Below are 13,500 nucleotides of genomic sequence, written 5' to 3'. Positions count from 1 at the left end.
GCATTAACATTCTTGAATAGAAAACACCAATAAATTGTTCTGTTTAAGTTTGGATTTATGCCACATGTAGAATTTAGGAAAGATTCTTCTACAATCTCTCCAGTGCTCCACACAAATTCCTCTATAGATTTATTAATTTTCAACCCAATCCAGAACTTGACATCATCGCTTTGATGTCCTAGAGATGAAAGCATGTTTGATAGCTCATCGATCTTTTGCCGAGAGTCGACCACTGCTAAGATTGAACCATTTTTCCGGCATAGCTCAGTGGCTTGTGCCCAGTTAACTTTGTTCTAATTTATGTAGTACGAACTTTTGGTCGGATTGAGTCCACCAAAATGTTGTATAAAATTTTGGTAAAAGAAAGGTTAAAGTCATCTGTCCCGCGACTATGGACGTGAGAGGGATGGGTCTGATCCTGCAATGACGTCACAGACCTCACATTGCAAGGAAGTTTGTAATGCTACTGAACTGAAGAAGAGATTGCACGCGTCTCACGTCAGTACCCCTTATCGTTGTTGTCTACATCAAAGGAAATTTTCAAGCAGAAATGGCAAAATAAGGCAAACGATAAGTAGAACTTTTGAGTTTTGATTTTCCGAATTCTGATGTCCTCTTTAAGATTTGCAATGTTTTCTTTTCTCACAGGCGGCTAAGCAAGAGGTGCTCATTTTAAATGACACCCATTACGTTAGGAAAGGAAAGTAACTTTTATTTGAGTGTCTTGACCTCTAGCGATGGAGCGCCAATAGGCTAGTTTCCAATTGTGTAGCAACAAAAGAACAGAGTCGAGGTTAACGGGAATAATTTGCATTTTTCTTTGTTTTGAACAAAACAAAATGCTAATTATTCCCCTGAACCTCGACTCTGTTCTTTTGTTGTTGCAAAAATTCGAAAGTAGCCTACTGGGGATACTGTAAAATGTGATCAACAAATTAACGCAAATCAATTCAAATGTCTTGTTTTGTGCAATCCGTGACCATCCTGTATAGAGTGTTTTCACTCGCGTGATTATTAACCTTGCTTTTCCACCGAAACAAACGAAAACGTTTGCATGAAAATTCAATTCTCAATTCCCGGAGGATCAGTTTTCTACACCAACATGGCCGCCGTTCCACTGTTTAGGTAGACCAACATGGCCGTCGTGACGTCACATGGAAACACTATTCAATCTCTTCGCTCTTTTGATCTAAGCAGCTAACTCAGCGTTGTACCCAATTCAAATTGTTTGAGAATAAAACGTTTTGATCCAGGCATTTCCATATCATTTAAATGTGAATAGTACATTCATGGCATGCAAATACAATACACAAAGAATCTTAATCCCAGGAGATTTGAGTTAGCCGACTAGGTCTATTATAGTTATAACTAAAGTATTAAAATCAGGAAAATAAAATGTGATGTATTTAAACTAGGGAATGAACATAAAATAGGTCATCAAAGTTAGCAGTATCTTAAGCATTATGGTCATGGGTTCTAATCCTATTGAAACCTGGACTTTTTCGGAATGCTTGCTACTGCTTATCAACCCTTCCATTCGCAAGGTCAAAACGTTCATTCTTCCAACTAGTACCATAGAGTTCTTTGTTACGTAGTCATGAGAATTTGGTGTTATGACAAGGTCACACCTGATAAGCTGATAATCATCTTCATTCTCGATACCTGTCTGACTGACATTAATGAATCAAAATCGTTTTGAATACTTATATTAAATGCTTTTGTAGAATTGGCAACTTTGCTAAGGGAGCTTTCCTTCTGTCGGAACTGGCCGTCCAGATCCATCAGTTTGCAAAGAAAATGCAACAATTGAAAGGAACACTCGCATGAAATGATAATGCCTCGCATTCTTCTCGAGGAGTATATATTATCCTCGAAGTGTGTTAATTTGAATGCATACGTTGTACAGTTAGTCCTTCCAAATGCCCGGTCTGGCCGGCCACTTCTTTCAAATGGAACGCGCCCTAAGAGACGAAAAGTCCGCTTTCGGCGTTGCAAATTTCCCTTTCGTAAACGGTCGTTGCCATTTGAAACGGTCGATGCCATTTATAACGTTGGACTACACACTTCACTTCAAAGAAAATTAAAAGAAACAAACTAAGAAAAACTATTAAGAAAAATTGAGACAAAAAAGGAAAAAAGGAAAAAAAGGAAAAAAGAGAAAAACTGGAGCAAAAAAAAGGTCGGAAATTTTCAAAACTCGAACTCGGGTTCTTAGCCCTCACCCTAAACAGAACCCTAACCCGAACCCTAATTCATATGACCAGCGAGACACATTAACTGCAACCTTCTGAGTTCTTAGACCTAATGAGTGTAATTCAGAGCTAAAAAATGGCATCAACCGTTTCAAATGGCAACGACCGTTCTGAGAAATGGCAACGACCGTTTACGAAAGGGAAATAGGCATCGGCGTTACTGCTGCCACGGATCAATTTACCGTCTACCCTCCCGCAATTTCAACTGAGGAACAGAAGTAAACCACCTTGGACCAATTCTCAAAGTCTATATCGCTGGGTCTAACTTTTTACCAACGAGTAACCGGCGTAACTGATTACATTTCTCTAAAGGACAAAAATGTTAGTATTCTTTTATCCCGATGCAAGATCTTAATCCACATGAAATGATCAGTTTTTTCCCAATAGGCAGGAAACCTTTCTGCCTTTAAATTTTATCGCTAAGAACAAATTAAAATTATAACGTTACCAAGTCATTGTTTTACCAAAAATCGGTCGTTGGTCAAATCAGTGTTCCAACAGTAAAATATTATAGCTTTATCTACTTACATAAAAAAAGAGCGACGCAGACTAGAGTCCTCATTGCACGTCTCGGGATGTTGTGCCGAAAAGAACATATGATAAGTTATTTATTTCCCTCGATTTAGCCAATCAGGTGTTGGGAAGGTTGATGTTTTCTCTCTTGGCCCTTATCATTTTACAGTACTTCTGCTCTTCTTTGAAGAACTTTGACGGTCTGGTGAAAAACAAATGTATATTACAGCAAACAGAGTTACAGAGAAGAGTACGAAATCATGACTTACGAGAATATTAGTGTTGACAGGAAATTAACACTTTTGATTTAGGTCTTCTTTGATAGAAAATTTGTCTCCTCTTCTCAGGCAAATGACTGAACAATTATCATATAAATGACTTGAAGTCAATTTAAAACTCAGCGGCGTGGTTGTCAAGTTGGCTTTTAAACTTTCAATTCAAGGACCTGGACACTCATATTTGCTTTTCGACAATTTCAGGCCTGGAAGTGACGTCTGAACCAAGTTTAATGATCCTCTTAAGTCTTAAAGCTGACTGAGTGGAAAAGCATCCACAACTAATTGTCGGAAGCCGGTCGTACGTTCAACACCTGCTTTTGAGCAAATCATCAGGAAAAAATACATTTCCACCAATGCTAACTGTGAATATGTTTTAAAAGTACTTTTTTATCATTGTTTATTTATGCGTGCAGCTCTCAGCTTTCAATGATAGAACAAGAAAGAGAAAAGACCAAGTTTTTACGATCAATCGCATCTGTACTGGAAGAACACACTTCAAAAGCGAATATGTTCCTTATCAACTGTATTGAGTTTCAGTATAGCATTAAGATTTGCTTTGTTAAATATAGCACTCTTGGCTTTTGAATGTTTTCTAGACCTTCAGGAAAATGTTCACTTCCGACGTCGCGACAACGTCATTTATGCCCTTTATCGGCAAAATCTCTCGATGGAAATCCTTGCATTGTTCATTTGCAGTTCCGTTAGAATTTTTGGAGTCATTCAGTATTACACAAAGCACGCTTCGACTTTTTTTTCGCGGATTTCTGACTTCTTACTTATCACACACACAGATAAAAGATTAGAAGACAATCATTGACGAAACTGAAGCAATAGTTTTGCAAGATTGAAGTAAACAAATCACATTAAGTTTAATACAGAAATCTTTGTCTTCCTCTTGACTCAGTGTTACGGCAACATCCTGCATATAATTTGTTCTGCATTTCTAAGGTATCTAAGCGAGATAACCTCTTTACCAGATTTGACTTGCGGCTATCCCTTGTCACACCACACAAATGTCCCCCCTTTGTAGACGTTTGTTATGGGAAAACAAAGCTGAAGAAACGAATCGCATTCTTGCAAGAGTAAGTTTGTGACGATGGCCTGAAAACCACACAGTTAGCTAGTTAAGTACAAATAAACCTTGTTGTTGTTGTAACATCTATAATCTCTTTGAAATGTCTTTACAGAAACCCCATGACTTTGCCAATTATCTAAATAGAAACACGCTAAAAAGATTAATTTGACATTTACTCCACCTTCAATCAACTTTTAATATAGTTCGAGTAGGATTACCAAATGTTTAGTCGTGTATTCACTTAATTTGTAAAAGAAATGTGTTGAACAGTTTTTTTTCAAATAGTTGAAATTCGTTAATGATGTTTTTTCAACAAATAGGCAAATCCTATTGAAGAAATTTTGTAACAATGCTTGCTTTCTTACTACGTGATGAAGTTCCCGTCCAGAAATTTATTTACTATATATCGCGGCTGTTAAAGTAAGATTGATCACCAAGACCTGCCATAAGAAATAACTAATAGTGACAAATTACAACTTGCGAGAAAGCTCCATAAAGCAATCATTTCAATCACCGTCTAAAAAACCACTGGTGTTCTCAATTTCTTTATGCTAATAGAGTCGTTTCGCAGCTTAGCCAGTCATGTGATCTTAACCGAGCTGACGTCTCGACTTCAAACGGAGGTAGAATTTATTCTTCAGTAGAACTCGAATCGTCAATTTATTTACGTTTTCTGGGTTCTGTGACATATGGAAGGTCCATTGCCTGGTGATGACCAGGAATAACTGATGGTTATACTTTCCACGAAACATTTGACTAAGGAGAATGGGAAAGAGCTTTATCAGCCAACAGTGAGGGTGCTAATGGGGGTACCCAATTGTCAGTTAACTACTAATTTTTCGGCAAATTATCAGTTAACTACTATTTTCTTGGCCAATTGTCAGTTAACTACTAATTTTTGTTATCTATGAACTTTTATTATCTCACAGCGATAATAATTGATTCATAACCCAAATTTTCTTCGCTTCAAAACGTCAATCAGTTTTGGGGGTTGGACCTTACTAAAATAAAGATATATCACATGAATTCACAAATATTGCGTGTTATAAGGTACACACATTAAAGTTTTCGCCTTAAGTGCATTTGAAAAGAAGATTCAATATTTAAGTCGTATAACCATCAAATAATACCGACCTCATAAATCCAGACGCACAAATGCACGCACTGCTCTTCCGGACCTGGTCTTGCATGTCTTGCTAACTACTTCAAAATCACCTTGTTCGTCACTTTCAGTATCTGAATCAGTCTCGTATCCATCTAGTTGCTGTATCTCCTGTATCTGTACGTCAGGGACATCAAGATCGTTAACGAAAGTTAAACTGACTGATTGCAGCTCATCGATGTCATGGTAATGCTCTGATTATCAGTGTACTCAGTGATAGGAGTACTGAGGCGTTGCTGCGTCGTCAGGAATTGCTTGCTCCCTATTAAACTCCACTTGTTGAAAATAACGTTACAAATAAGTAACTAAGGGCTTAGTAACCAAGCAGACGTTGAACGCAATATCTGCAGCAGATATTGCATTTATCATGTCAAGTTCACAAGCTATTGTGAATTGATTATTGATTGAATGCTCTCGACCAATCAGATTTTTCATAGTGAGTCTGATGTATAATAATATCAGCTAATATGTTACCCGTTCACGCAGCGGGACAGGTAAAACTAACGAAGTGGCTTTGCTGTTAAGAAAAAACTTTGTTGCTTTTATTAACACCAACAATCGTATTCCGTATAATTAATAGAAAATCACTTAACTGTTAACTTTTCATTTATCAGTTAATTACTAATTCTTTGGCCAAATATCAGTTAACTACTATTTTTTTGGCCAATTGTCAGTTAACTGTTAACCCATTAGCACCCTCTTAAAGAGATCTTACGCTTCATTTGCAGAAGACAGCGGCTACATTCTTACAATTACCAAATTACCATTGGCGTGATTCACATTAAACAAGAGAAAGGCGAGTTCTAAAGAACCGACATGGTTACCGAGCAAATCACCACATAAAAGAGTGTGGGACTTTCTGGAGGACTTCTTGCGGTGGACCTTCCTACATATCACGTTAAAAGACTCCAGAAGTATATTTGGATATTAAAGAGATGTTACGCTTCATTTGAAAAAGACAGCGGCTACATTCTCATGCTTTCATGCATTCACATTGATCAGCGAAAACGTCTTCTAAAAACTACATTACACCGTTAAGAACCTAAAAGGGGTTAGAACTTCCATTGGAAATGGGTGTAAAATTGGCTTAAAGTGAAAAGTAGAGCTAAGATGGAAATGTATGATTGCCACTAAATTCCGAAGACGACTTTTGCAATGTATTCTGAATTTTCAACCTGTGTTAAAACTCACACGAAACGTTTCCCTACTTGCAAGGAATCCAAAAATTCTTTCAACCAATGTTTTATTCTTTATTGGAACTTTACTCTAATGTTTAAGCCATGCATAAGAAACCAAATGATTTTCGGAATTTCTTGTCTTGAGAGGTTCCCCTATAGAAAACGAGAGACGATTCAAAATTTCTGATCTCCCAAACAACACAGGAGAGGATTCAGATTTTCTGATCTCCCACAAAACAGGATTTCGAATTTATGATCCCCAAAGAACATAGTCCCGAAAGGAATCAGAACTTCGGATCACCCAAACAACCTGAGCGAAGAAATTCTTTTACTTTCTGGGCTCAAAGCGGTCACAAATATGACGTTAAAGTCAATGAAGGATTCTGGAGTAAAGCGAGCACTGATTGTTTCACCTCATAATAAACTCTATTCAATCGCCAGTGTTACATCCAATGTAGCCACTTTAGATCTTATCATTGAAGACAGGGTTTGAATCTTGCTACGTTCCTGAACAATGTCTAATCAGAATATTCTTTCTTGATAACAATAAGCCGTGTGTGAAATGCATTCTAAAATTTTCAACTTCTTCGATAAGTTAATAAGGTACGATCTAATCAAATGAGTATATTAAACTTGGATCAATTCACTTACTTACCCTTATTAACTTTGAACTGAAGAATGTATCCTCAGTTGTTTGCAGGACGAGGCGCAGAAACAATGTCATTATTTACCTTCAGTCTTTTTCTTATTCATGGTACTTCACGCAAGTAGGATTTGCACTTGAATGGGAATTTTACTCCTTTTGTCTGCACGCCTCAACAAGAATAAGCCATGCATTCTTTAATTGTCAAATTCAGTAGCCATATTATGGACGTGATTCACATTAAACAAGAGAAAGCCGAGTTCTAAAGAATATTTTTTGGGTATGTGTACAGTTATTTTGGGAAGAGTATTTCACTTTTTACTGTTTAAGTCTGTTACAAGCATCCATACACTACTTGGCGACATTACTACACTTCAAAGGTGGTGATACATTATCACAACTCATTGGCCGCCTTTTATACGAGAGGACGTCTAAGACGTCTCACACGTCCGCTAAGACGTGTCGGCGATGACTTATTATGCATTGATAGACATACCAAGTCCTATTCTAAAAGAATAATAGAATCTGAAGAGATGTTATGCTTCATTGCAAAGTAAATTAAAAGAAATTTTATTTACGTCAGTACAAAAGACATCCGATCTACCTTGTTTTTTTTGTTTTTTGAGATTTGATTTAAGGCGCCTCTCCCCGACAAACACACTTTTGTTTCTGATGAAGACTTGATGACAAACATCCCATCATTTTATTTAATGTTTCAGCATTGGTCGGCGAAGACGTCTTCTAAAAAACTATCATTAAGTTAGACTGTTAAGAGATCTAAAAGGGGTTAAAAATGCTACTCAAAAAGACTCTAGAAATATCATTTGAATATTAAAGAGATGTTAAGCTTCATTTGCAGAAGACAGCGGCTACATTCTTACAATAGGCCATTTTCGATATATGAAATATTCAGCTTGAAAGTGAGGCAGTGAGGACAAAGACAATAGAAACACGTGGGAATTAATGTGAAAAATATTTACATATCATCCACTTTCCTTTGTCTTTGTCCTCACTGACTCGCTATCAAGCTGAATTTTAATATATCGAAAAAGGCTTATTACCAAATTACCATTGACGTGATTCACATTAAACAAGAGAAAGGCGAGTTCTAAAGAACCGACATGGTTACCGAGCAAATCACCACATAAAAGAGTGTGGGACTTTCTGGAGGACTTCTTGCGGTGGACCTTCCTACATATCACGTTAAAAGACTCCAGAAGTATATTTGGATATTAAAGAGATGTTACGCTTCATTTGAAAAAGACAGCGGCTACATTCTCATGCTTTCATGCATTTACATTGATCAGCGAAAACGTCTTCTAAAAACTACATTACACCGTTAAGAACCTAAAAGGGGTTAGACCTTCCATTGGAAATGGGTGTAAAATTGGCCTAAAGTGAAAAGTAGAGGTTAGATGGAAATCTATGATTGCCACTAAATTCCAAAGACGACTTTTGCAATGTATTCTCAATTTTAAACCTGTGTTAAAAGTCACACGAAATGTTTCCCTATTTGCAATTAATCCAAAAATTCTTTCAACCAATGTCCTATTCTTTATTGGAATTTCACTCTAATGTTTAAGCCACGCATAAGAAACCAAATGATTTTCGGAATTTCTTGTCTTGAGAGGTTCCCCCATAGAAAACGAGAGACGATTCAAAATTTCTGATCTCCCAAACAATCCAGGAGAGGATTCCGTTTTTCTGATCTCCCACAAAACAGGATTCCGAATTTATGATCGCCCAAGAACATAGTCCCGAGAGGAATTAGAATTTCTGAACACCCAAACAACCTGAGAGGAAAAATTCATTTCCTTTCTGGGCTCAAAGCGGTCACAAATATGACGTTAAAGTCAATGAAGGATTCTGGAGTAAAGCGAGCACTGATTGTTTCACCTCATAATAAACTCTATTCAATCGCCAGTGTTACATCCAATGTAGCCACTTTAGATCTTATCATTGAAGACAGGGTTTGAATCTTGCTACGTTCCTGAACAATGTCTAATCAGAATATTCTTTCTTGATAACAATAAGCCGTGTGTGAAATGCATTCTAAAATTTTCAACTTCTTCGATAAGGTAATAAGGTACCATCTTATCAAATAAGTATATTAAACTTGGATCAATTAACTTACTTACCCTTATTAACTTTGAACTAAAGAATGTATCCTCAGTTGTTTGCAGGACGAAGCGCAGAAACAATGTCATTATTTACCTTCAGTCTTTTTCTTATTCATGGTACTTCACGCAAGTAGCATTTGCACTTGAATGGGAATTTTACTCCTTTTGTCTGCACGCCTCAACAAGAATAAGCCATGCATTCTTTAATTGTCAAATTCAGTAGCCATATTATGGACGTGATTCACATTAAACAAGAGAAAGCCGAGTTCTAAAGAATATTTTTTGGGTATGTGTACAGTTATTTTGGGAAGAGTATTTCACTTTTTACTGTTTAAGTCTGTTACAAGCATCCATACACTACTTGGCGACATTACTACACTTCAAAGGTGGTGATACATTATCACAACTCATTGGCCGCCTTTTATACGAGAGGACGTCTAAGACGTCTCACACGTCCGCTAAGACGTGTCGGCGATGACTTATTATGCATTGATAGACATACCAAGTCCTATTCTAAAAGAATAATAGAATCTGAAGAGATGTTATGCTTCATTGCAAAGTAAATTAAAAGAAATTTTATTTACGTCAGTACAAAAGACATCCGATCTACCTTGTTTTTTTTTTTTTTTGAGATTTGATTTAAGGCGCCTCTCCCCGACAAACACACTTTTGTTTCTGATGAAGACTTGATGACAAACATCCCATCATTTTATTTAATGTTTCAGCATTGGTCGGCGAAGACGTCTTCTAAAAACTATATTAGACTGTTAAGAGACCTAAAAGGGGTTTAAAATGCTACTCAAAAAGACTCTAGAAATACCTTTGAATATTAAAGAGATGTTACGCTTCATTTGCAGAAGACAGCGGCTACATTCTTACAATAGGCCATTTTCGATATATCAAATATTCAGCTTGAAAGTGAGGCAGTGAGGACAAAGACAATAGAAACACGTGGGAATTAATGTGAAAAATATTTACATATCATCCACTTTCCTTTGTCTTTGTCCTCACTGACTCGCTATCAAGCTGAATTTTAATATATCGAAAAAGGCTTATTACCAAATTACCATTGACGTGATTCACATTAAACAAGAGAAAGGCGAGTTCTAAAGAACCGACATGGTTACCGAGCAAATCACCACATAAAAGAGTGTGGGACTTTCTGGAGGACTTCTTGCGGTGGACCTTCCTACATATCACGTTAAAAGACTCCAGAAGTATATTTGGATATTAAAGAGATGTTACGCTTCATTTGAAAAAGACAGCGGCTACATTCTCATGCTTTCATGCATTTACATTGATCAGCGAAAACGTCTTCTAAAAACTACATTACACCGTTAAGAACCTAAAAGGGGTTAGAACTTCCATTGGAAATGGGTGTAAAATTGGCTTAAAGTGAAAAGTAGAGCTAAGATGGAAATGTATGATTGCCACTAAATTCCGAAGACGACTTTTGCAATGTATTCTGAATTTTCAACCTGTGTTAAAACTCACACGAAACGTTTCCCTACTTGCAAGGAATCCAAAAATTCTTTCAACCAATGTTTTATTCTTTATTGGAACTTTACTCTAATGTTTAAGCCACGCATAAGAAACCAAATGATTTTCGGAATTTCTTGTCTTGAGAGGTTCCCCCATAGAAAACGAGAGACGATTCAAAATTTCTGATCTCCCTAACTACCCAGGAGAGGATTCAGATTTTCTGATCTCCCACAAAACAGGATTCCGAATTTCTGATCCCCCAAGAACATAGTCCCGAAAGGAATCAGAACTTCGGATCACCCAAACAACCTGAGCGAAGAAATTCTTTTACTTTCCTGGCTCAAAGCGGTCACAAATATGACGTTAAAGTCAATGAAGGATTCTGGAGTAAAGCGAGCACTGATTGTTTCACCTCATAATAAACTCTATTCAATCGCCAGTGTTACATCCAATGTAGCTACTTTAGATCTTATCATTGAAGACAGGGTTTGAATCTTGCTACCTGCCTGAACAATGTCTAATCAGAATATCCTTTCTTGATAACAATAAGCCGTGTGTGAAATGCATTCCAAAATTTTCAACTTCTTCGATAAGTTAATAAGGTACGATCTAATCAAATGAGTATATTAAACTTGGATCAATTCACTTACTTACCCTTATTAACTTTGAACTGAAGAATGTATCCTCAGTTGTTTGCAGGACGAAGCGCAGAAACAATGTCATTATTTACCTTCAGTCTTTTTCTTATTCATGGTACTTAACGCAAGTAGGATTTGCACTTGAATGGGAATTTTACTCCTTTTGTCTGCACGCCTCAACAAGAATAAGCCATGCATTCTTTAATTGTCAAATTCAGTAGCCATATTATGGACGTGATTCACATTAAACAAGGGAAAGCCGAGTTCTAAGAAATATTTTTGGGTATGTGTACACCTATTTTGGGAAGAGTATTTCAGTTTTTACCGTTTAAGTCTGTTACAAGCATCCATACACTACTAGGCGACATTACTACATCCCTCAAAGGAGGTGATACATTCTCACAACTCATTGGCCGCCTTTTATACTAGAGGACGTCTAAGACGTCTCACACGTCCGCTAAGACGTGTCGGCGATGACTTATTATGCATTGATAAACATACCAAGTCCTATTCTAAAAGAATAATAGAATCTGAAGAGATGTTATGCTTCATTGCAAAGTAAATTAAAAGAAATTTTATTCACGTCAGTACAAAAGACATCCGATCTACCTTGTTTTTTTTTTTTTTTTTTTTTTTTTTTTGAGATGTGATTTAAGGTGCCTCTCCCCGACATATACACTTTTGTTTCTGATGAAGACTTGATGACAAACATCCCATCATTTTATTTAATGTTTCAGCATTGGTCGGCGAAGACGTCTTCTAAAAAACTATCATTAAGTTAGACTGTTAAGAGATCTAAAAGGGGTTAAAAATGCTACTCAAAAAGACTCTAGAAATATCATTTGAATATTAAAGAGATGTTAAGCTTCATTTGCAGAAGACAGCGGCTACATTCTTACAATAGGCCATTTTCGATATATCAAATATTCAGCTTGAAAGTGAGGCAGTGAGGACAAAGACAATAGAAACACGTGGTAATTAATGTCAAAAATATTTACATATCATCCACTTTTCTTTGTCTTTGTCCTCACTGACTCGCTATCAAGCTGAATTTTAATATATCGAAAAAGGCCTATTACCAAATTACCATTGACGTGATTCACATTAAACAAGAGAAAGGCGAGTTCTAAAGAACCGACATGGTTACCGAGCAAATCACCACATAAAAGAGTGTGGGACTTTCTGGAGGACTTCTTGCGGTGGACCTTCCTACATATCACGTTAAAAGACTCCAGAAGTATATTTGGATATTAAAGAGATGTTACGCTTCATTTGAAAAAGACAGCGGCTACATTCTCATGCTTTCATGCATTTATATTGATCAGCGAAAACGTCTTCTAAAAACTACATTACACCGTTAAGAACCTAAAAGGGGTTAGAACTTCCATTGGAAATGGGTGTAAAATTGGCTTAAAGTGAAAAGTAGAGCTAAGATGGAAATGTATGATTGCCACTAAATTCCGAAGACGACTTTTGCAATGTATTCTGAATTTTCAACCTGTGTTAAAACTCACACGAAACGTTTCCCTACTTGCAAGGAATCCAAAAATTCTTCAAACCAATGTTCTATTCTTTATTGGAACTTCACTCTAATGTTTAAGCCATGCATAAGAAACCAAATGATTTTCGGAATTTCTTGTCTTGAGAGGTTCCCCTATAGAAAACGAGAGACGATTCAAAATTTCTGATCTCCCAAACAACACAGGAGAGGATTCAGATTTTCTGATCTCCCACAAAACAGGATTCCGAATTACTTCGGATCACCCAAACAACCTGAGCGAAGAAATTCTTTTACTTTCTGGGCTCAAAGCGGTCACAAATATGACGTTAAAGTCAATGAAGGATTCTGGAGTAAAGCGAGCACTGATTGTTTCACCTCATAATAAACTCTATTCAATCGCCAGTGTTACATCCAATGTAGCTACTTTAGATCTTATCATTGAAGACAGGGTTTGAATCTTGCTACGTTCCTGAACAATGTCTAATCAGAATATTCTTTCTTGATAACAATAAGCCGTGTGTGAAATGCATTCTAAAATTTTCAACTTCTTCGATAAGTTAATAAGGTACGATCTAATCAAATGAGTATATTAAACTTGGATCAATTCACTTACTTACCCTTATTAACTTTGAACTGAAGAATGTATCCTCAGTTGTTT

At 36.7% G+C, this 13,500-nt stretch overlaps 1 protein-coding gene across 4 annotated transcripts in view; it reads right to left on the bottom strand.

The window, feature by feature from the left end:
- The window catches only part of LOC138032479 (adhesion G-protein coupled receptor D1-like), a 48,600-nt gene that overhangs the window by 20,740 nt on the left and 14,360 nt on the right, over positions 1–13,500 (bottom strand). For 2 of the 4 annotated variants that reach the window (XM_068880180.1, XM_068880181.1), the window contains exon 1: positions 1–281. This exon is cut by the window's left edge and continues 83 nt beyond it. The exons of the other annotated variants lie outside the window; for them this stretch is intronic. In XM_068880180.1, the coding sequence (XP_068736281.1) occupies positions 1–194 (194 nt within the window). In that variant the 5' untranslated portion in view covers positions 195–281. Of the gene's footprint in view, positions 282–13,500 lie in introns of those variants that run through there. 4 annotated transcript variants of the gene reach the window in all.

This window comes from Montipora capricornis, chromosome 14, assembly GCF_036669925.1.
Source record: "Montipora capricornis isolate CH-2021 chromosome 14, ASM3666992v2, whole genome shotgun sequence".
Taxonomy (NCBI): Eukaryota; Metazoa; Cnidaria; class Anthozoa; order Scleractinia; family Acroporidae; genus Montipora; species Montipora capricornis.
This window is presented reverse-complemented; position numbering and strand designations above follow the sequence as displayed.